This window comes from Pogona vitticeps, chromosome 6 (genome assembly GCF_051106095.1).
Source record: "Pogona vitticeps strain Pit_001003342236 chromosome 6, PviZW2.1, whole genome shotgun sequence".
Taxonomy (NCBI): domain Eukaryota; kingdom Metazoa; phylum Chordata; class Lepidosauria; order Squamata; family Agamidae; genus Pogona; species Pogona vitticeps.
In genome coordinates, this window is record NC_135788.1 from 102,258,728 (window position 1) to 102,283,745 (window position 25,018).

At 42.7% G+C, this 25,018-nt stretch overlaps 1 protein-coding gene across 1 annotated transcript; it reads right to left on the reverse strand.

The window, feature by feature from the left end:
• Positions 1 to 412: 412 nt before the first annotated feature.
• LOC110091312 (long-chain fatty acid transport protein 2) lies at positions 413 to 23,598 on the reverse strand. The gene is made up of 11 exons (XM_073004446.2): positions 23,492 to 23,598; positions 22,704 to 23,262; positions 14,193 to 14,402; positions 12,984 to 13,142; positions 7,654 to 7,778; positions 5,253 to 5,447; positions 4,614 to 4,704; positions 3,615 to 3,813; positions 3,041 to 3,138; positions 2,703 to 2,833; positions 413 to 800 (listed from the first exon to the last, which is right to left on the reverse strand). Exons 2-11 carry the CDS (start codon positions 23,179 to 23,181, stop codon positions 624 to 626), a joined length of 1,863 nt encoding a protein of 620 aa, XP_072860547.2. The 5' UTR covers positions 23,182 to 23,262; positions 23,492 to 23,598; the 3' UTR covers positions 413 to 623.
• Positions 23,599 to 25,018: the final 1,420 nt, after the last annotated feature.

The following is a 25,018-nucleotide window of genomic DNA, read 5'->3' on the forward strand; positions in this document are numbered from 1 at the left end:
ATTTGTATTTGTATACAAATATGAATATCCCCCCCATAGGTGCAGATAATGAGGGTCCGGCCCTGGGGCCAGACCATCCACTCACAATGCCGCCACTGCTGCAAGCTCCACGCGCCATTCCTATCACTCCGGAGCTCGCAGTGGATTAGCCACTTCTGGCAGAAGGCAGGATGACGAGCCTCTCTGCCAGGTTGAAGAGTGGCTCACCGATCGCAAGCTCCAGAGTGATAGGAACAGCGCGCGGTAGAATTGTGAGTGGGGGCCGGACCCTCATTATCTGCACCAGTGGGGGATAGTATACGAATATGAATACCCCCATATACTTGCAGTGCCATCATATGCGCACAGACGATTGTGTAATTTTTCCGGGAAAAAGAAAAGGCACTGTTATAAACACACGTATTCACATATGTTTCCATAAAGATGATATTGGTTGTTTGTTTTTTGCACAGAATTCTCAACACACACATATACACACACATCTCAGAGATAAAAATAATTTTCTGGCAATCCTTTCTTTCTCAGAAAGAAGCCAAGAGGCTCAATACTATACTGTTCCTAGGCCCCCTGCTCCACTAGAACCAGTAAGGAAATGGCCCACACAATATGCCCGGACACCCCTTTCACAGTTTCAATTTCTTCTCTGCAATGGAGTCCCAGATCTGCTGAGTCATTGGCGTATAACATTTTTCTAAGTCATCTAGGAAGTAGAGCGGGTCGCGGATAACAGAAGGGTTGAATCCTTCTTTCACCAGCTGACCTTTGCACTGTTTGAACGTTCCTGTGATCTCCAGGGTGTCCTGTGGGAAAAGGAAACAAATGAGCCCAAATCCTTCCACCACAAAGTAATCCTATTCTTAAATCCTGACCCTCCTCTGAATGACAGCTTTTCAAGTACAGTATTTGAAAAGTGGTATTATGTCACTGAAGCTACCAACATGAATTTGACCAAACTCCGGGAGGCAGTGGAAGAGAGGAGGGCCTGGCGTGCTCTGGTCCATGGGGTCACGAAGAATCAGACATGACTAAACGACTAAACAACAACAATAATATCACCCCTCTGTCTTTTCTCAAGGCTAAACATGCCCAATTCTTTCAGTCTTTCCTTACAGGCCTTGGTTTCTAATTCCCTGATTTCCCACCTGTGAACTTGTTCCAATTTGTCAGCACCCTTTTTGTAGTGTGTTGTCCAGAACTGGTCACAATACTCAAGGTGAGGCCTAACCAGTGCTGAATAGAACTAGCACCTCATAGGATTTGGAAAATATACTACTGCTAATGCAGCCTAAAATAGCATTTGCCTTTGTTGTAGTCAGTTCACACTGTTGGCTCATATTCAGCTTGTGATCCAGGAGAATTCCAAGATCCTTGTCGCTTGTAGTATTGCTGAGCCAGGTATCCCCCATCTTGTAACTGTGCATTTGATTTCTTTTTCCGAGGTGCAGTACTTTGCACTTAATATATAACTGGCCACAACTGCAAGGTATCCAGTATACTCCTGCAGTGGTGAGGGGATCCCTTTTGTCCTTAGCTGACTGTAGCATTTGTTGTATTTTTGTGGTGGGCTCGAATACTGTTTATAAGTAGTGTTTTTTCAAAAGTTTCCCCATGCGGTCCATGACCCCTTTGATGTATGGCGGAAATACTTTATTTGTGGGTGGCTGTTTTTCCTCTTCAGTTTGGTGTTGTTTTCTTGGTTTGATGGCTCTTGAGATTTCATTTTTGGAGTAGCCATTTGCCTGTAGGGCCCTTACAGTTGTGGCCAAGTATATATTGCACAAAATGCAGCATCCACACCAGAATCAAAGAACGTGAGAGACACTGCAGACTAAAACAACCAGAAAAATCTGCAGTAGCTGAACATGCCCTAAAACAAGCTGGACATGAAATTCTATTTCAAAATACAGAAGTACTGGACAAAACCAGCAATCGTTATGTTAGACTGCATAGGGAAGCCATTGAAATCCACAAACACCAACAGAGCTTCAACAAAAAAGAAGAAAGTTTAAAACTCAACGAAGCTTGGCTCCCAGCACTGAAACATACAGCCTGCAGAAGCTCAACAAACTCTACCAAACTACTGCACACAAAAAACCAGCTAATGACACCCATCAATCACAGTGACAGATTATCTCTCCCCCTTATCACAATACATCCACAACAAAAAACAAGCTGATTACCACAATCACCCATCTCCTGAAAAGGACAAAAGCCGATCCCAGAGCTATAAATACTCAACTATCCAAACAAACTGCACCAGAGCACAGACAAGAGTTCTGAGTCCTGCCCTCTGAAGATGCTGGCCAAAGAGACTGGTGAAACTTTAGGAAGAACAACCTTCAGAACACGGCTAAAGAGCCCCGAAAACCCACAACAACTAATGTACCCTGAGGACAGGGAAGTCTGATGCAAACTGGAGACCACAACCTAAAAATAAAGACTCAGGGACACCTTCTGCCCACCCCTGCATGTTTAGAAGATGTATAGTGTGCTTCATCTCTCGGTTATGACTGATGGTGGCCAAGGATTAAAGCCCCTGCACCCCAAAGTGAGTCCAATCAGGCTGTGGGTGCCCTACGCATGCTCTTTCTATGTCTAAAACCCACACATGGACTAAGGCTGTGAATAAGATTATATCTTGCCTCATTCCTATGAAGGGAGGGGAGCAAAGCAGAAAGCATGGCAATAGAAAAAATTCTCACCCTGAGGCGGATAAAGCGAGGTACTGCGTAGTTTGGCATGGAAGCCTTGGCGTGTTCATACAGCTTCTTCCCATCAAAGGTGAGCCCCTCCTTCAACCGTACAGCAGCCATCCCAATCTTTCCTTCGTGCCCTGAAACAAACCACCAAGGCTTGTGGAACAACACATTACACACCAACAAGTGGGGGGGGGGGAACCTCAGTGGTTGCTTTTTCTAAGTGAGGAATGAGTAGCTACATGAGTCTCTCTGCTTTGCTCTTGCATAATGTCCTAGAATTTGCAGATAAAGATATTGTAACTTCAGACATTCATATCAAAAATAAATTATTTCAGGCCTACCTGGTACTGGCACCCCATAAACATTGACTTCTTGAATAAAGTCCAGCCCTGCCAGGACACTCTCAACCTCTGTAGTGGCCACATTCTCGCCTTTCCAGCTGCAAGAAGAAAAGAGCTTTCAGTTCTGGATTTCTTTTGCTCTTGAATTTTGTAAATATGAATGTCCATCACCAAGCTACAAATAATGCACCACTGTAATCTGCATCTTTCAGCTTCGGGGGGGCTTGGAACTGATCCCCCATGGATATGGGGAATTACAGTATTTTACTTTTTAAATCTTTACATTACCCAAAGAACATGAGTTACTGCATAAACAGTGATATAGTATAAATCCAAAAACACTATTCATATCAAGCAAACTCCAATTCCTTCCTGTAACTACAATCCTATACACTCTACACTTAAGTGAGAGTAAACCCCACTGAATACAGTGAGACTTACTACCATGAAAGCAACATAAGATATCTCTATGCATACCCTACACTAGCAGCAGATACATCAGTCCTCAGCCCAGCTCTTCCAAAGCACAGAGTAACAGGTCACCCAGACCCTGTACAGGTGCAGTGAGACTTACCGGAAAGTATCTCCCACCCGATCCTGGAAATACAGAAAGCCTTCACGGTCTTGCATGAGGAGGTCACCCGTGTTGAAGTAGCAGTCCCCTTTCTTCAGGACATCCCGGAGAATCTTCTTCTCTGTCTTCTCTCGGTCTCCGGCATAGCCCACAAATGGTGTCACCTCTGTGATCTTGGCTACCAGTAAACCCGTCTCACCTGGAAAGTGAAAGAGGAATCAACATTCATCCTCTAGCAGAAAGCCAAATTCTGTGGGGTTTCTGAGAAATGGTCTGGAAAAAAGAAAATCAGTTCCCTTCTAACAGAGATAAAAGAGGCCTAGTCTTCTAGACTTCTGTGATTAAACAGGCATACTAGCAAATGAGACCTGTATACACTACAAAAGTGGGTAAACCATCAGATTGTTATTAATTCTTCTTTAATATTTAAATAATTTGCTGTTTTTGGCTTTTTGATATTGTGCTTTTAAGGATGCAAGCCACCTTGGGTCCTTTTTAAGGAGAAAGGCAGGGTAAATAAATAAATAAATAAATAAATAAATAAATAAATAAATAAATAAATAAATAAATAAATAAATAAATAAATAAATAAATAAATAAAATGCAATACGGTATCTTCAAAATTTAAACAATTCTCTCTTCGGATCAGCAATTTATAGTTTGGCCATGGGATCAGCAACACTATGCTGCAAAATCATGTTCAGAGGATGCCAGCCAGTCCCATGCCTTCTTTAGGATACTACATGCCATTCTTCCTACCCACATAAGAGCAAAACATGTACTGTAAATTGATAAGTAAATTCAGTCCTTGTTGGTCTGTACTTTTTGCCCCAAAGGGACTTCCTTCCTGCCCCAATATGTGTTCAATTGCACATGCTAAATTTACTCTCCAAGTTTTCTCTCTCTAAAGACTGGCAGTAGGATTAGATTAGATTAGATCTTCAGACAAATGAGACAGAGACATATTCATTTGATTGTGTGTGACAAATATAAATTTACCTGCAACCACTGGGATACAGTGCCCTTTCTCATCCCTCACAGCCTCATCCTGGTCAACATCATATTTAATAAGTTGAAACATTGTCATTTTCTAAAGTGAAACAGAAAGGAAATGGAAACATTCAAGGCCTCTGCAATGTACACAAATCATAGTGTTAATTTTATGATTGAACATTTTATGATGTTCTTGGCTAGGAATGGTAGAAAATCTTAAGAGAGGCATAGGGAGTCTTCCCCTTCCCCAGCTATCTTGGTGGTTCCTCATCTAGCCCTCAAAACATCTCTCCTTGGTTTCTCCTCACAATATATTCTTTGGATGCTATCATGGAAAAGAATCTCATTTCTAGACTCTAGGAATTCTAATCTAATTCTATCCCCAAGAATTCTTTCTCAAACAATTAATGAGAAACTATTAGCATGATGTTTGTACTTCCATGTGGAATGGTGAGTGGCGCTCTGTGGAATCCTACTGCTACCTCCACTAATGGATAAAAAATGAAGGGTTTTGTTTAGCACATTGGATGAACCCTAGAGGCAAACACCCTTCAGTGACTAGCTGGAACCATGGTCAATCCCTACAACAGTCAGTTGGACATTCATAAACAAGATGTTTGGTGACCTTTCAATGCAGCCCATCACCTTGTGTAAGTAATTAGTCTTTCCCACAGCTCCAACTTTGCCCGTGTAGTTGATGAATCCAACATTGCCCTCCGTAGCTCCATAGAACTCATAAATCTGGATGAACCCAAATCGATGGAGGAATTCTTTCCAGACTTCCATACGCATGCCGTTGCCTATCGCTATCCGCACACTGTGGTCACGGTCATTGTCCTTCTGCAAGGCAAAAAGTCAAGGGGAATCACTGTGGTAATAAACCAGCGTTATTAATGTTGTATGAGAGAGCAATAGATATGTACTGTGCAACAGAGCAAATCAACATTCCATAAGGCAACTCAAAAAAACGGGGTACCCCAAACAAAAAATTTTACATTTTGAAACCTGAATTTGGATCAGCATCAAATTTGGCACAGATGTAGCAGATAGCCTGCTCTTCCTCTATGACACACTTGGGGGTGTTAGAGCAAATGATTTTTTAGTTGTGATTTTTTAAAAGAACATTTTCGTCATCTCTATTCACTGTGGCATCTCTGCTGCCTGCCTAGGCATGTAGCCGCAAATGAAGAGATTGATTGAACTGATGGATCACCTGCAATTAGATGAACCTGGCTAACTGCAAGGAGTTTGTAACCCATCCGCTTCAGAGATAGGAATCTGGTCATGCACCAGGAGCCTTTTCTATGGTGAAATTCATTTGCAGAACTCATATCTCTGCTTCCAGGTGCCAGGCATTTCTCTGTGTTCTACCCAGGCATGTAACAGCATGTGGAGTGATTGATGAGTCAATTTTGCTGCTCTGTTTATCTGTTAGTAATTATTATGACCTGTGATTTTTGCCTCACTGGCTGTTTTATATTTGTGTTGCATGCAAGAAAATACTATATAATGAATAGCATGTATGAGCAGTAGGTATAAGTATTTTAAAGACATCCATCAAAGCTGGATCTTTTCATTTTCCTTTCTTTGTGGTCATAAATTGAGTAACCAAGGTATGCGAAGGTGGAAGTATCTGGAACAGTTACCTTTCTCAACTTATACAGTGGTGCCTCGCTTGACGATGTTAATTCGTTCCAGCAAAATCGCTGTAGAGTGAAAACATCGTCAAACGAAATAAAAAACCCCATTGAAACGCATTGAAAACCGTTCAATGCATTCCAATGGGCTGAATACCTGCTCGTCCAGCGAAGATCCTCCATATGGCAGCCATTTTCGGTCCTGTAAAGCGAGGAATCCATCCTAGAAAACAGCAGGGGGCCATTTTCTTCAGCCGGTGGCCATTTTGAAACCCGACGATCAGCTGTTTGCTGATTGTCGTAAAGTGAAAATCGGTTCCCAAAGCAGGGAACCGATCATCGTTAAATGAAAAAAAACCCATTTAAACCATTGTTTTGCGATCATAAAAGCTATCGCAAAATCATCGTATAGCGATTTCCTCATTAAGCGAGGCAATCGTTAATCGAGGCACCACTGTACTTCAGGCATGGAATGATAAACACATACCTCCACCATTCAGGGCTCAGAAGACCTTTCTACTTTAGCTACCCCTAAATGTCTGCTCTACTGATGCCAGCTCCAACTGCAAATTCTTCTGGGTGTTATTTCTTCCTTTTTTTCTTTTCCCTTAAGGCATACTCAATGCAAACTTTAATTTAAAAAAAACAAAAAAAAACAGTGGAAGTAGAACTTGGGGCCTAATCCTATGACTATATGTTTTTATTCTGGCTGTGATTTTCTGTATCCATTGAATAGCTTTAACTAGAAGGGCTTCAGTGAAACAATCCTGCACTTTGAGATGATCAAGAACGGATCCTGCCCCTCAGCTGTATGATTACCACTCAAGTATTTGAAAAATGTTATCATATCACCCCCCTGTCTTTTCTCAAGGTTAAACATGCCCAGTACTTTTAGTCTTTCCTCATAGGGCTTAGTTTCCAGTGCCGTGATCATCTTTGTTGCCCTCCTCTGAACTTGCTCCAATTTGTTGGCATCCTTCTTAAAGTGCAGTGTTTAGAACTGGACACAGTACTCAAGATGGAGGTCTAACCAGTGCTGAATATAAGGGGAATAGTATCTTGTGCGATTTGAAAAATATACTTCTGTTAATGCATTCTAAAATCACATTTGCCTTTTTTGCAGCCAGATCACACTGTTGTCTCGTATTCAGCTTGTGATCTACAACAATTTTAAGATCCTTCTCACTCATACTATTACTGACCCAAGTATCCTCCATCTTGTAATTGTGCACTTAGGTTCTCCACCACCACCACAGGTATAGAACTTTGCACTTATTCCTGTTAAATATCATTCTGTTGTTATCAGTCCATTGCGCAAGCCTATCAAGATCTTTTTCAATTTTGTTTCTGTCTTCCATTTTAATTATTTACAACATTTCTTCCAATGCATTTGGGACTCTCCCAGTTACCTTTGGTGAATTGCATAGGTAGCGCATCATTTCTCCCACATATTGGATCACAGTGACATGGTATCGTCTGCAGTCGTCCCAGAAATGGGAAGCAGAGAATTTGGATCTCAAGACAAAAGTGGCTCCTTTGGGGGGGGGGGGAATGAAAAGAAAGATTGCTGAGCAGTGGTGTTAGTCATATGGTTATGGTGAAGAAAGATGCAGTCAAACAGCAGAATTCATAGCAAGTCTATCAATAACTGCTGGGTAGCTCTGTGGTTTAGCTCTCTGGTTGGGAGTTCTGTTCCCCACTGTGCCTCTCTGTCAGGGGCTGGACTTGATGATTTATAGTGTCCCTTCTAGCTCTGCAGTTTCAAGGTTATTATTATTATAACTCTGAGGAAAATCCAGCATGACAGTTAACACAACAAGCATCTAATCCCTCATATTACAAACAGGTTTGGTCATCAGATTTGGTACTCTTCCTATCTTCCAATACAGGGGTTGCTGGCAATTAATTTTATAGGTATTGCAAATTGTTGTTTTTAGACTAATGTAACATGGAATTTGACTCATATGTCACTCTGGCTAAGGAGTCTACAAACTATATGCCAAGAATTCACATTTTATCATGCTTGGCGTAAGATAAAAATAAATGTTAGAAATCTGTCCCTAACGTAAACCAGAGTAACTGCAATGATTGTAAACCACAGTAGCAAAATGGCCACTGGCCATTGTCACCACCAGTATTTTTCATTATATACCAAATCACATAACTGACAGACAATGAAGAACACCAGCAGAGACTCCTTAACTAGCATCTGTTTGCCATGCGTTCCCTTGCCCTGCATCTCTGGCCAATGACCCTCTCACTAGCCAGCACACACTACTCTCCTCCTCCTCTTCAGCTGTTCAACCAGACACGGGCAGGAGCATGGGTTTACCTGCCCTGCCTCCATGTCTGAGTGGGTGATCCACCAAGGAGGCGGGGCAGAGGAGTCTGTGCTCCTGCTAGAAATTGGTCAAACAGCTGAAGAGGAGGAGTAGAGGAGCATGCACCGGCTGGGGAGTGGGGGATCCAGCCAGAAGGTGGGCGAGATTTGTGCCCATATCTAGAGTCTCTTCCAGCTCTGCAGTTCTAAAATGATGGTGATGATAATTAAAAGGAGTCTGGCATTTCTGAAATAATAAGGAAAAAGCAACTGAATTTGATGACTTGGGATCAAGCTAGATGTGGTACGTGTTGCATTCTTTGTCCTTGTCTAGCTGCTTTATCATGGATTGCTGCCTTGTCGTGGCAAAGGGGCTTGAGTAACTCAGGGAAATTATGGGCTATGCCATGCAGGGACAACCAAGACAGACAGGTCATAGTGAAGAGTTCTGACTAAACATAATCCACCGGGAGCAGGCATTGGCAAGCCACTCCAGTATCTTTGCCAAGAAAACTCCATGGACAGAAACAAAAGGCTAAAAGATATGACGCTGGAAGATGAGACCTTCAGGTCGGAAGGCATCCAACATTCTACTGAGGAAGAGCGGAGAACAAGTACAAGTAGCTCCAGAACTAATGAAGTGGTTGGGCCAAAGCTGAAAGGAAGCTCAGCTGCGGACGTGCCTGGAAGTGAAAGGAAAGTCCGATGCTGCAAAGAAAAATGCTGCATAGAAACCTGGAATGTAAGATCTATGAATCTTGGGAAGCTGGATGTAGTCAAACAGGAGATGGCAAGAATAAACATCGACATCCTGGGCATCAGTGAACTAAAGTGGATGGGAATGGACGAATTCAGTTCAGACAATTATCATATCTACTATTGTGGGCAAGAATCCCATAGAAGAAATGGAGTAGCCCTCATAGTCAACAAAAGAGTGGGAAAAGCTGTACTGGGATATAATCTCAAAAATGATAAAATTATTTCAATAAGTATCCAAGGCAGACCTTTCAACATCACAGTAATCCAAGTTTATGCACCAACCACTGATGCTGAAGAGGCTGAAATTGACCAATTCTATGAAGACTTACAACATCTTCTAGAACTGACACCAAAGAAAGATGTTCTTCTCATTCTGGGGGATTAGAATGCTAAAGTAGGGAGTCAAGAGGTAAAAGGAACAACAGGAAAGTTTGGCCTTGGAGTTCAGAATGAAGCAGGGCAAAGGCTAATAGAGTTTTGTTAAGAAAACAAGCTGGTCATCACAAAGACTCTTTTCCAACAACACAAGAGGCAACTCTACACATGGACATCACCAGATGGGCAACACCGAAATCAGATTGATTATGTTCTCTGCAGCCAAAGATGGAGAAGCTCTATACAGCCAGCAAAAACAAGACCTGGAGCTGATTGTGGCTCTGATCATCAGCTTCTTATAGCAAAATTCAAACTTAAACTGAAGAAAGTAGGAAAAACCACTGGGCTAGTCAGGTATAAATCCCTTATGAATATAAAGTGGAAGGAAAGAACAGATTTAAGGAACTCGATTTGGTGGACAGAGTGCCTGAAGAACTATGGATGGAGGCTCATAACATTGTACAGGAGGCAGCAACAAAAACTATCCCAAAGAAAAGGAAATACAAGAAAGCAAAGTGGCTGTCCAGCGAGGCCTTACAAATAGCAGAGAAGATAAGGGAAACAAAATGACAGGGAGATAAGGAAAGTTACAGAAAATTGAATGCAGACTTCCAAAGAATAGCAAGGAGACAAGAGGGCCTTCTTAAATGAACAATGCAAAAAAGGGGGAAAATAATAGAAAGGGGAAAACCAGAGATCTTTTCAAGGAAATTGGAGATATTAAAGCAACCTTTTGTGCAAAGATGGACATGATAAAGGACAAAAATGGGAGGGACCTAACAGAAGCAGAAGACATCAAGAAGCGGTGGCAAGAATACACAGAGGAATTATACCAGAAAGATCTGGATGTCCCGGACAACTCAATTAGTGTGATTGCTGAGCTTGAGCCAGGCATCTTGGAGAGTGAAGTCAAATGGGCCTTAGAAAGCATGGCTAACAACAAGGCCAGTGGAGGTGATGGAATTCCAGTTGAACTATTTAAAATCTTAAAAGATGACTCTGTTAAGGTGCTACACTCACTATGCCAGCAAGTTTGGAAAACTCAGCAGTGGCCAGAGGATTGGAAAAGATCAGTTCACATCCCAATCCCAAAGAAGGGCAGTGCTCCGACTACCGTACAATTGCACTCATTTCCCACACTAGCAAGGTTATGCTCAAAATCCTACAAGGTAGGCTTCAGCCATATGTGGACCGAGACCTCCCAGAAATGCAAGCTGGATTTCGAAGGGAAGAGGAACTCGAGACCAAATTGCTAACTTGTGCTGGATTATGGAGAAAGCCAGAGAGGTCCAGAAAAACATCTACTTCTGCTTCATTGACTATGCAAAAGCCTTTGACTGTGTGGACCACAACAAACTATGGCAAGTCCTTAAAGAAATGGGAGTGCGTGACCACCTTATCCATCTCCTGAGAAACCTATACGTGGGACAGGAAGCAACAGTTAGAACTGGATACAGAAACACTGATTGGTTCAAAACTGGGAAAGGAGTACGACAAGGCTGTATATTTTCCCCCTGCTTATTTAACTTATATGCAGAATATATCATGCGAAAGGCTGGACTGGAGGAATCCTAAGCCAGAATTAAGATTGCCGGAAGAAATATCAACAATCTCATATATGCAGATGATACCACTCTGATGGCAGAAAGTGAGGAGGAATTAAAGAACTTCTTAATGAGGGTGAAACAGGAGAGCACAAAAAATGGTCTGACGCTCAATACCAGAAACTAAGATCTTGGCCACTGGTCCCATCACCTCCTGGCAAATAGAAGGGGAAGTTATGGAGGCAGTGGTAGATTTTACTTTCCTGGGCTCCATGATCACTGCAGATGGTGACAGCAGCCATGAAATTAAAAGACACCTGTTTCTGGGGAGGAAAGCAATGACAAACCTAGAGAGCATCTTAAAAAGCAAAGACATCACCTTGCCAACAAAGGTCTGCATAGTCAAAGCTATGGTTTTTCCAGTAGTGATGTATGGAAGTGAGAGCTGGACCATAAAGAAAGCTGACTGCCGAAGAATTGATGCTTTTGAATTGTGGTGCTGGAGGAGACTCTTGAGAGTCCCCTGAACTGCATGAAGATCAAACCTATCCATTCTGAAGGAAGTCAACCCTGAGTGCTCACCGGAAGGACAGATCCTTAAGCTGAGGCTCCAATACTTTGGCCATCTCATGAGAAAAGAATACTCCCTGGAAAAAAACCCTGATGTTGGGAAAGTGTGAAGGCAAGAAGAGAAGGGGACGACATAGGACAAGATGGTTGGACAGTGTCATTGAAGCTGCCAACATGAATTTGACCAAACTCCGGGAGGAAGTGGAAGACAGGAGGGCCTGGCGTGCTCTGGTCCATGTGGTCACGAAGAGTTGGACATGACTAAATGACTAAACAACAACAACAAGCTGTTTTATATATATTAATCATATATATATATATAAATTTTAATATATATTAAAATATATATTATATATTATAATACTTATAATATATTTAATATTTAGTATAATATATATTAAAAAGCAGCTAGGCAAAGACAAACAGTGCAACCCATACCACATCTAGCTTATATATACAGCCAGTTTGGAGGTGGGGCACACACTGAATCAGACTGTGGAATGCATGAAAATTCTTGCCTAATCCCAGTCTAATGATCAACAAGAGGAACTTTGATCTTTAAAAGATTAGGCAACTTTGGGGACTTCAACTTAAAAGTGACATATATTTTAAAGGTTGAGCAAAGTAGTCTTTCTAGAAACATGTTTAGATCCCCTTGCTCTAGCACTCCTTTTGATTAATTCTGACTTTCATAATGGTACAGAAGTTAATGCTAAAAGATTAAAATTGTCTAAAACATATAGGTTTGTTTCAAAAGGAGGGGAGGGGAAACATACATAGAAGATAAATTCAGGATGTCCCACTGACAGCATGATTTTGCACGCAGTACAAGAAGAGAAAAGTCTAATGGTGAAATCATTCAACTTAAATCTCACAATTCAAATTCTGAAATCCACATTCATATATGAATATTCAAAGTCTACAGATGTGGGTGTAAATTTTGTATTCCCAAATCTTATGCACACATATATCCCATTTCACTGAAATTAATTAATTAAATATAAAAATATTTCTATCCCACCTTTCTCCTTAAAAGGCTGCAATATCTCTCTGTCTCATAAACACCATCTCTCCTATCCTCCTAATATGTGGCTACATTATCCCTTGTCTTTCTGTCACACACCTACAAGTGGATCTGTTTTTAGACCCCTCGTGAACATTCTGTACATACCAACCTCCAAGCACCCTCCAATTGCAATGAGAAGCGCAGCTGAGTGGTACATTGGGAGTGGGACATAGATGATGTCCTTTGGACACACCCCACAGAGGCGGTACATGGCAGACACAAGAAGCAGCTTTCTCCGGGTGATGATCGCAGCTTTCGGTAGCCCTTGAGGCAGGAAAAGAAAGGGAAAGGGCTTGTTGTAACAACCTGAAGTGACCCCTCAATCAAGAAATAATATACAATTTACAGTCATACAAGTCTCCTTCCCATGCCCGCAATTCTAATATCCACCCAACTCAATCGTTAATTATTTAATGGCATACACAGGATCTCTGAGAGGACTTTGTTTTTGAAGAGGGATGGACAAAGTATGGCCCATTAGCCACACAGGACACTCTATAATGCCCCTCTCAACACCTCGACCTATTCTCCCTCCCCATCCCTTTAAAATCCATCACATACATTAGGCCCAGACTCTAAAAAATAAGTTACTTCAGATGACTTTTTAAAGAAGGCTTTGTCTCGGCCTAAAATCAGGCAGGAGGCCCTAAAAGCTTGCTCAAAACTTGGGAGAAGTTGGCCCTTCCTCGTACCACTTGTGGCTATGGGGTCCTTTCAAGTAATTTTCTTTTTTTAAAAAATGGGGTGGGAGGTTCTGAAGGCATGGGGATGTCACCCCATGTTTCGATTATCATACAATTTTTCAGCAGTGAATACTAAAGAAACAAGACACATCCACCCCTCTTGGTTGTCTGTTGAGTGGGACAAAAGGCAGGCACATGTAATGTCTGGAAAACGGACATCACCCTCATTTGCAGCAGTGCAGCTGGGTGAAGAAACAGGTTGAGAAGCAGGACAGTTGACCTCACAGGCCTACATGGACTGTAATAGTTCAGACTGGTCCTGATTCTAGAAATGAGCCAAACGAATGGCCCCTCTAGTCCAGTATTGCCCCTCTGACTCTCAGTAGCTGTCCACGACTTACCTATCTCCTTGGAAACAATGTGTGAGATCTTGTTTTTTAGCTGGAGGTGCTAAGAATGGGAAGGCGTGAAGCCAACAGTAGGTTATGGATCTTCTGGAATGATCATCAGTGATCATCAAAAGAGTCCAGGGAAAGGGCTGGCAGAAACCAAGGGAAAGGTAGACTACTATGCCTAACAGCTTGCTCTATCCTTCAGGTCCTAGTCACAGCCACCATCTTAACATTCTCACCTGTGGTCCCTGAGGTGAAAATATATAAGGATGGGGATTTAGGAGATAAACTGGACCTGCAGGAAACAGGCACCGGTTCAGGTGAGCTGCATTTGATGTGTCCCAGCAAAGCTTGCACACCCTTGGTTGGAGAGTCATCACTCAGGTAGAAAACCTGTATCCCCTCTTTCCTGAGAGTAGGCAGGACGTCCTCAATGGCAGCTTGAAAATCTTAAGAAAAGGAAGAAAATAAGTTCAGATTTTTTGACTAAATCTTATTTGCAATTAATTTTCGATTGGAGACCTCTACTTTTCTGTACAGAATAATAGAATAATGGTGTTGGATGAGGTCTTTAAAGCCATCAAGTCTAACCCCACCATTTAAGATAATAATATGAATAACTATCCTGTGCAGTTCGGTACACAGAAAATCACATTTAGAGCAGTATTTCTTTGACATGAAATTCTGGTTCCAAATGGTGACTCCAAATGCATGGGATCAAACTGAATTCTATTCGGCTTTTATTTCTTGTACTGAAGAAAGAATGGGTACCACTCCCTGGGATTGTGGGGAGTACTTATTTTTGTTTGTTAGCAACAGAGTCAGATGTAACTTTGATGGCTACTCTGGATGTCCATTTTCCTTTCCCTGAATGGTCTTAGTTGTGCTGTTCTTACGCATTCTGTTTTTAAGAAAGTAGCAGTCATTATTCAGGGAGACAGGATCTTTTGTCCTGTGGTTAACGTTGTTTTCCCCTGGAACAGTGCAACAGCTAGTAAATTCTGAGTAAACAGAATGGTGCTAGTCACATCCAGCTGTCAAAATCAGTTCCACTTCCACTGCAGAAAGCAGAAACTAAGGGCCTAATCACATGGGCCATTTGAATCACTTCAATTTCCTACTTCATTTATACTGATATATATTTATCTTTAGTCATGTGATATACAAATTGCCGAGCTCTCTTTTCTTTCAATACATTTCTTGAACTTTGAACAGGTTTTGTAGGCTATAAATGCCTACTCAAAAAAATTAACTCATTTTCTTTTCTGTTTAGTGCACTGCTCTTAAATTGCTGTTTTTTAAAAAAAACTATATATCACTGAAGTAACGTTTAAATTTGTGTGAAGGCAATACAGTGGGGTCTCTACTTAAGAACTTAATCTGTATTGGAAGGTGGTTCTCAAGTTGAAAAGTTCTTATGTTGAATCTGCATTTCCCATAGGAATGCATTGAAAACCATTTAATCCGTATCTGCTCTTTTCCGTCCATAGAAACTACAGTGGAACCTCTACTTAAGAACTTAATCTGTTTTGGAATGGTGTTCTTAAGTTGAAATGTTCTTAAGTTGAAGCAAAATTTCCCATAGGAATGGACTGAAAACCAATTAATCCGTTCTGGCTGTTTTTTTGTTATGTAGAGGTGCGTTCGTACATTAATCAAAGCTGGTTAATACGTACTCTACCACTATGGGGAGAATTTTTTTTAACCTAAGATGACCTAAGGTTAAAAAAAGAGCAGGAAAGGTTTTTTTTCCTGTTCTTATCTTGGATTTCTGTTCTCAAGTAGAAGCAAAATTTAGCAAATGGAGCTGTTCTTAAGTTGGATTGTTCTTAAGTAGGGACGTTCTTAAGTAGAGACCCCACTGTACTGTATTGGAAAATGTTTCATAATACAAGGCCCATGACAGAAAAGTTGAAAAACATTGATTGGTTGGCCAAATAAATTTATCTTATACAGTACACGTGTCATGTGAATAGAAATTTATAAAACCATTTAAATAACGGCAGACTTGGTATAAATGCAGTTCTTATGGTCCATGTGATTGTGACCTAAATCAAACAAAAATGTTTGCAACTTGTATTCAACATATGTAAGGTCTATATGTGCATAGATTTTGGTCAGTACGCTTATCCAGTTATTCTCCGGTAGCATCCAACAGCTGTATATGGGACTGCTGACGTGAACATTCATGTAGCAGAGTGTACATATGGTCCAGTTTTTTATGCAGTAATCCTTTTGCTTTGTCATGAATGCACCTTCCCTGGAGTAAAATGTTGCAGAATATTACAACACTTACAGGTCTCTTGCAGTATTTAAGCTTTTTTTTTTAACAAATTACAGAAATTAAGAATTTAAAGTCAAACAACACCAAGTACAGGAGGGAACTGGGTCAGATAAATTGGTGATTCAAACAGGGTCTCAGCTAAATTCTCTCCACTGCTACTGTGCAGTGAACTGGGATGAAACTAGTCCATATCAACAAATGAGGAGCAGGTCTTTTAAATGAATCACTCTTCATGGCCCATTCAAAAACAAAAACCACTTTTAAACACTTTGCATCCTAACAGGGATAGCATGCAACAATACAGTGTTCTTGGCAAAAATCCATTTCCTTCCCATTTAAGAGGAGTCCAGCTAAGCCTAGAGGCAACAGGGAAGTCTAAGGGGTGGCAGATGATGTCTTAGTCTGTGGTATTCAGAAAGCCTTGGGGTTTTGAGCCTGAGTGCCCTGGCTCCACTGTACCATTGGCTATGTGAGGGTACTGGCTGCGGTTCTGTGCTTCATTGTCTTCTTTAGTTAGTGGTTTTAATTTGCACGTTTGCCCCTCATCTTCCCCATATGCCCCCCTCCAAAATCTGAAATTCCTCTCGGTAATTAGCTCTCAGAAAAGTCTTCTTCAGAATCTGTTATAAAAATTGCCCAAAAACAAAACAGATTGCACTCCAATCATTCTGCAGAGGGGGCAGGACTCTGTATTATGTAGTTTAATGAGAGGAGAAAAAAACCACAATGAAGACTAAAGGCAAATAATGAAACATCCAGGATTCTAACCCAGGAACAACAAATGTGATTTTACTGAATGAATGGCAGAACAAAAGAAGATTTGATGGTGAAAAGGAATGGAGTAAGGCAGCTGTGGTAGGAAAGTTGTACAAACACGGAAGGGGCCAGAGGAGTGAAGTTTTATTAGTAGCTATACAGCGGTGTGGTAAATTTGGAGGTGTCCTTGTATGCACCATGAATGTCTCCTTAGCAGGTTCTACCCTCCAAGACATTCCAAAAAATGCAAACAGATATGTCTGTATCAATAACTTAGGAACAATGGTTGTTGTGGGTTTTTCGGGCTCTTTGGCCGTGTTCTGAAGGTTGTTCTTCCTAACGTTTCACCAGTCTCTGTGGCCAGCATCTTCAGAGGACAGCAACCTGTGCTCTGGTGTAGTTGGCTTGGGGGTGCAGTATTTATGGCTGTGAGATAGGCTTTTGTCTTTTTTTGTAGATGGGTGATTAGTGTGTCTTGTTGTGGGTGTATTGTTGTGCTAAGGAGAAGAGATTATCTGTCACTGTGGTTGATGGGTGTCATTAGCTGGTCTTGTGTATATAGTGATCCCCTGTCCTTGTGGCTGTGTAGAATTCGTTGACCTTTTGCACGCTGTATTTTTGATAGCTGGGAGCCAAGTTTTGTTGAGCTTCACATTTTCCTTTTTTTTTTGTTGAAGCTGGTGCTTGTGGATTTCAATGGCTTTCCTGTGCAGTCTGACGTAATGATTGCTGGTGTTGTCCAGTATTTCAGTATTTTGGAATAGAATTTCATGTCCAGTTTGTTTTAGGGCATGTTCAGCTACTGCAGATTTTTCTGGTTGTTTTAGTCTGCAGTGTCTCTCATGTTCTTTGATTCTGGTGGGGATGCTTCATTTTTTGGTTCCGGTATAGGAACAAGTCTATTGTAAAGCTAATGACTCTGAATTGACTGTTCCAAGACCAATCACTTTCAAATACTTTGCACTACAAAGGAGGTAGCTTGCAACAATGTACAGTACTGGGAAATCTATTTCTTTCCCAGCTACTGTGTGGACTGAAGAACAGAATCTTGAGCAGGGTGGTATAGGATGTCATTGTCCCTTGCTAAACACAAAGTAGGTACAACCAGATGGCTTCAAAGACATGCACTTGATTGTAGCAGAAAGAGTCACTTTAACAGCAGCAATCTCCCTTAAAGTGGTTGTTCCATCTGCTCCAGCTTGGCCACAAAAAGTAGAAGCCCAACAGCTGGACTAAAAAGGTCCAGCTAGGTCACAGATTGGAATCGGTCTGGAGCCCATTCCCCTGTGCTTCATGGATGAGTTTCAATTGAGTTGAGACCTGAGGATGTGACCAGGGTGCTTGGATCTGTCTGTTCTACCACCACTCCACTCAACCCTTGTGCATCTTGGCGAATTGGAAGATCTGCCAGGGGGGCTCGCACCTGGGTGCAAGGAGGCTGTGAACGCCTTTTTGAGAGATGGAGTGGTCCCTACCACCTTGAAAGAGGAGGTAATTTGGCCACTCCTTAAAAAGCCTAACCTGGACCCAAGGCTAGTGGTTAACTATCGACCAGTAGCAAACCTCCCTTATTTGGGCAAAGTGCTGGAGCGGGTTGTGGCCGGGCAACTCCAGGTGCTGCTGGATGAAATGGATTTTCTGGATCCATTTCAATCGGGTTTCAGGCCAGGTTTTGGTACGGAGACTGCCTTGGTTGCCCTGTGCGATGACCTTTGCCGGGAGAGAGATAGGGGGAGTGTGACCCTGTTAATACTCCTGGACCTCTCAGCAGCTTTCAACACCATCAACAATGGTGTCCTTTTGGATAGGCTGGCTGGGTTGAGAGTTGGGGGCACCGCTTTATGGTAGTTCTGCTCCTTCCTAGCTGACCGTGTCCAGAGGGTGGTGCTGGAAGACAGTTGCTCTGTCCCATGGCGTTTATGTCATGGGGTTCCTCAGGGCTCGATACTGTCCCCCATGCTGTTTAACATCTACATGAAACTGCTGGGAGAGGTCATCAGGAGGTTTGGGCTGAGGAGTCAGCAATATGCTGACAACACAGCTCTACCTCTCATTTTCCACCAATCCAGGTGAGGTGGTTTCTGTGCTGAACTTGTGTCTGGACTTGATAATGGACTAAAGGTAAAGGTAAAGGTTCCCCTTGACAATTTTTGTCCAGTCATGTTCGACTCTAGGGGGCAGTGCTCATCCCCGTTTCCAAGCCATAGAGCCAGCGTTTGTCCGAAGACAATCTTCCGTGGTCACGTGGCCAGCGCAACTTAGACACGGAATGCTGTTACCTTCCCACCAAAGTGGTCCCTATTTATCTACTTGCATTTGCATGCTTTCGAACCGCTAGGTTGGCCAGAGCTGGGACAAGCGACGGGCACTCACTCCGTCATGTGGATTCGAACTTACAGCTGAAGGTCTACAGATCTTACAGCACAGAGGCTTCTGCAGATTAACCCGCAGCACCACCATGTCCCTCTGATAATGGACTGGATGAGGGATAAAAAATTGAAACTCAATCCAGACAAGACGGAAGTGCTGTTAGTGGGTGCTTCGCCAGACAGGCTGGAGGGCCATTTCCCCGCCCTGAATGGGGTTACACTCCCCCTAAGGGACAGGGTCCGCAGCCTGGGGGTACTCCTGGACCCCAGTCTAACTCTGGAAGCCCAGGTGGACTCAGTGGCCAGGGGCGCCTTCCTTCAGCTGTGGAAATTATACCAGCTACGGCCCTACCTGGATGAGCGGAGTCTCATAACAGTTACACACGCGCTGGTAACATCTCACATAGATTATTGCAATGCCCTCTATGTGGGGCTGCCTTTGAAGACAGTCCGGCGACTGCAACTGGTCCAGAATTGAGCTGTGTGGCTGGTGAGTGATGGGGCCGCTAGGGAACACATCAAGCCGAATCTGTTTAATTTACATTGGCTACCAGTTGTTTCCTGGGCCCAATTCAAAGTGCTTGTTTTGACATATAAAGCCCTAAACGGCTTGGGCCCTGGATACCTGAAGGACTGCCTCCTTCCATATGAACCTACCTGGCAGTTAAGATCTAGCCAGGGGGCCCTTTTGAAAGAGACGTCCCTCAAGGAAGTAAGAGGGACAGCTTGTAGAGAAAGGGCCTTTTCGGCAGCTGCCCCCAGACAATGGAATGCCCTCCCAACTGAGATTCGTCTGGCACTGACGCTGATGACATTTCTGCGCCAGGTCAAAGCCTTCCTGTTCCAGGAAGGCTTTTAATCGAAATAATATCAACTGTGGGTCCTGATGGCAATTTTTAGAGTATATATTTTAATTGTATTTTAATTGTCTTACCTTTTTAATTGTATTTTAATGGTTGTAAGCCGCCCAGAGACCTTTGGGTAGTGTGGGCGGCATATAAGATAATAAATAAATAAATGTAATCGCTGGGACATCGATTGCATCAGATTGTGACCCAAATTGTGATCTTTTCCCATGTGAACATACCCAGAGTTTTAACCCTGCAAGCCCTGGTTCCACAACACCACTGGGTTCAAAGGCACTTTGAATGAGAATGTGATAATGTTGGGCCATTCCTATGTCCCCTGACACCTGTTGGCCTATGGAGGCTTGTGGGTGCTGGAATCTTGGGCCTCTTCCCATTCTAATTCTCAGTGCTCTCAGACAGTACTTACAGGTATTCTGGAGATACAGTACTGTACAAGAATGGGATATTGTGAACTTAGGCTGGTACACTGCAGGCTTATGGATAAGCCCTCTGAAGGGAGATTCACCTGGCATCTCAGGGACATTGCCAGTTATAAACATTTTACATAAATAATGAACTGTAACACAATCTCTGATGGCAGAAAGTGAGGAGGAATTAAAGAACCTTGTAATGAGAGTGAAAGAGGAGAGTGCAAAAAACGGTCTGAAACTCAACATCAAAAAAACTAAGATCATGGCCACTGGTCCCATCACCTCCTGGGAAATAGAAGGGGAAGATATGGAGGCAGTGTCAAATTTTATCTTCCTGGGCTCCATGATCACTGCAGATGGAGACAGCAGCCCTGAAATTAAAAGGCGCCTTCTTCTTGGGAGGAAAGCAATGACAAATCTTGACAGCATCTTGAAAAGCAGAGACATCACCTTGCCAACAAAAGTCCGAATAGTCAAAGCTATGGTTTTTCCTGTCGTGATGTATGGAAGTGAGAGCTGGACCATAAAGAAAGCAGACCGCCGAAGAATTGATGCCTTTGAATTGTGGTGCTGGAGGAGGCTCTTCAGAATCCCCTGGACTGCAAGGAGAACAAACCTATCAGTTCTAAAGGAAATCAACCCTGAATGCTCACTTGAAGGACAGATCCTGAAGCTGAGGCTCCAGTACTTCGGCCATCTCATGAGAAGAAAAGAGTCCTTGGAAAAAACCTTGATGTTAGGAAGGTGTAATGGCAAGAGGAGAAGGGGACGACCAAGGATGAGATGGCTGGACAGTGTCTGCGAAGCAACCAACATGAACCTGACACAACTCCGGGAGGCAGTAGAAGACAGGAGGGCCTGGCGTGCTCTGGTCCATGGGGTCACGAAGAGTCGGACACGACTAAACGACTAAACACACACACAACACAATCTCAAAATTCAACATTCCATTTTCTACCATCAGCTAGCTTTCCTTTCCCACACATATCAGCAACAGTTATTTTTTTTTTTACTTTGACATGCAAACATTGTTATCATTAAACTGAGCTACCCAGGATGTTTTCAGAAAGCGAACCATCTAGGTCAAGAACTGCCCGTAAACAGGAGTTGCTTTGTGCTCTTTTCCAGCTCAAGTAACCCTAAATTGCTTTCTCTACTATTTGTCTCTCACTCTCCAATATCGCACTCCTTTCTCCTGATATACAAAGGGGTTTTTCCCCCTTCAATTGAAAAGATTCATAATTTGCCCATCAAGATATGAAACAACATTAAGACCTCTCACCAAAAAAATCATCATAAAGTCAATGCAAACTTTTTTTTTAAAAAAAAGACCATAAATTATACTGCAATGCAAGACAAACAAAACTGAAAGGTTAGCAGCACAAGTTTCTAAAATTCTCACACAAAGATTATTATACCTAGCCAAGTATCTGATTCCACAGCGTTTGATGAATCAACATTGTTTTATCAGATAAAACATCAGCCTAGCAAATGCTGGTTTCAACAAGCAAGTTTCTGTGTGGAATTCTAAGTAGAAACAAAGCAATAACTCCTTCAGAAATCCTATAGGCAGCCCATAAACAGCTCTGATTTCATAGCTTCAACATTGTGAGCAGAAAAGCAAAGCAAATAGGCACAGAAAAAGGAATGTAGTTAAATACTCATTTAGTGTGCAAGTTTAGGAACACTCAGCTTAACACGATTGTATTGTTCTGATCAGGGCACAGTGAATTAATTCTGTGCTCAGCTGCAACCCGGTCTTTAGAAACTTTCATAATTTTCTTCCTTTGGACTAGCAGAACTTGTGCTACAGAAAGCATTTGGAAACTTTCCATGCAGCTAGTGAGACCTCCTTGGGCAAGTTTGTTAACCCCGGTGTGGAGTTTCAATCAGTAGTCAAATGTCAACAGTTACTCTGATAAAGGTTTGTTGTGGACTTCTTCTTTTTTAAATCTGGGAAACGAAAAATGTACATTGGGATGAAAAGAAGAAGAAGGGAAAACCTGAAATAAACATACCTTTAATTCCCCCCTTAGATATAACCACAAGGTTTATAGCTCACCTGGTGTTGTCAGCAGCACCTTGGCCTCACAGGAGCTGAGCACATGTAAGAGAGACTTGGATCGGATGTTATAGTTGACACACGCCATCGTGCAGCCAATCTTCTCCAGACCAAACCAGACCCAGATGTAGGCAGGGACATTCTCCAAGAAGACAGCTACAGTATCCCCTTCTTTCAGTCCCACATGGCTTTGGAACACTCTGGCCGCCTGGCTGCTACGCTGGTCGATCTCTCGGTAAGAATAGACTTCTTCTCGAAAAAGAATCAGGGGCTTTTCTGGGTGTTTCTGGACTTTGGCCAAGAAGATGTCCAGTAAAGCAAAGGAAGGATTGCGTTGGACATACTTGTAGCATCTGAATCCTGAGCATATGGTGCGGAAGAGGAAGACCAGGTCCAGCCAAAGATAGGGGAAGAAAATGTTCCCCAGGAGAGGCAGAAGGATCAGGAGTCCTAGGACAACGGCATATAGATCCGGCATGGCTGGGCTCTGAAGTCAGACCCAGCAGGCTGGAAGCGGCAGGCACACTGCTTGTGGCAGCCTCTGTTGAAGCCCTGCTGGCTGAAAGACAGAAAGCAACAAGCAACAATGAAAGAGATGGAATTCCCCACTCTTCCCTCCCCTTTGTCCCTGCAGGCTGTTTTGAGAAAAAAAATCTTGGTTTCAAGTCATTAACCTGCAAAAAGAAAGAACTTGAATGCAGTTATGCTCTTTATCCCCAAAGTCTTGCATTTCCAGCTCTGCCTTCGGCTTGCAACACAAGGCACCTCGTGTGACTTGAGCAACTTACCTTCCGCCTGAAAAGCACGCCTGAAAAACCTTCTTTGGCAAAGCTGGCTTTCAATATGATCAAAAGCAAGTCTGGTGCAAGAATAAGGGCAAAACGGGGCAAGCGCCTCTCGAACAAGGACTTGACTCCTCCCAGCCTCATTGCTGGACTTGCCTCCTGCAAGTAGAGCCAGCTTGTATGGCCTTGGGCAAGCTGCACAGTCCCAGGGCACTCCCAGGAGAAGAGAATAGTAAACAACTTCTAAGCATTCTCTACTTGGAAAACTCGGAAAAAGGGTCACCATAAGTCATAATTGACTTAACAGCACATGATTATTGTTATCACTCTTTTTATGTAGGAGTGCATGCATATATTATCACCTGTCCAGCCCTTCGGCCATTTATCTACAATTACTGATATACTCTTTAGGAGACCAAAAGATTAGGGGCAATCTGCAAAGGGTGAAGCATCTGACAACAGAGGAGAGACAAGAAGAGCCACCACTAGGGCGGGGAGCTAGGACTTTGCCCCAGGCACAGACATTTTGAGAGTGCAAAGCTTTGCTGCTGGAAGACCACGAATCCACTATTGGTATTTACTGAAGGATGGACACAAAGCTGCCTACACTACATCCCGTCATTCTTCCTTGAGTAGAAGGAAACAAAATGCTTGGAGGGTTGAGCATGGTACCAATATGTCTCTTGTGGGCTCAGATCTAGTCATTCCTCTTCCTCCTCTCCCTCCATGCAAGCTCATGTGACTCATGACTGAACTGATGGGGCAGCAAAGCCTTAGCACCAAAATGTTCATGACTCTGTAGATAAGCCAGGGAGGTATAGACAGGTGCTTTGCTGGGGGCAGAAATGGACTAGAGCACTGCTGATTTTTCATGAGCCCTCCTTGGTATCAACTAGATGGGTAATCACTCATTGCTCTTTTTTAAAATACAATCATAGCCATCATCAATGCATTCCCACAATGGCACTCCCACTGGGATTATGGTAGCTGTTGATGTCGTCACTGGAAGGTTACAACTCATACTCCCAGGTCAATGAATTAGGAAATGCCTACTCTTAAGGCAGGTTTTATTTCTTAGAGAGAGGAGATCAAGGAGGGACAGTTTACAGCCACCATTTGTACTCTCTGTGTTGGAGTCCCACTACAGAAGGCATCATCCTTGAGTGAGCACCATCTACAAAATATGTGGTCTCTCTCTCTCTCTCTCTCTCTCTCTCTCTCTCTCCCCTGGTTTTCATTTGCACTCTGCTTGTAATCTACAACTAGAGTTTCTCCACACTGTAGTGATTTCAGACACTAATAGCTTAAGTGTGACTTCAGCAAATTCCACATATTATGTACCATAGCTGCCACAATACTTCCATCAAGTGCCAAATGTGAATGGACATGTATGTGCCTACAACAAATAAAGACGTGCTTAAGAAGTAGTAGGAGTCATGAATGATGACTTAACACTGTCATATTGGCAAGGAGCTATTCAAGACTTGGATCATGATATGTTACCTATCATTTTTTGCAGGTATGCATAAG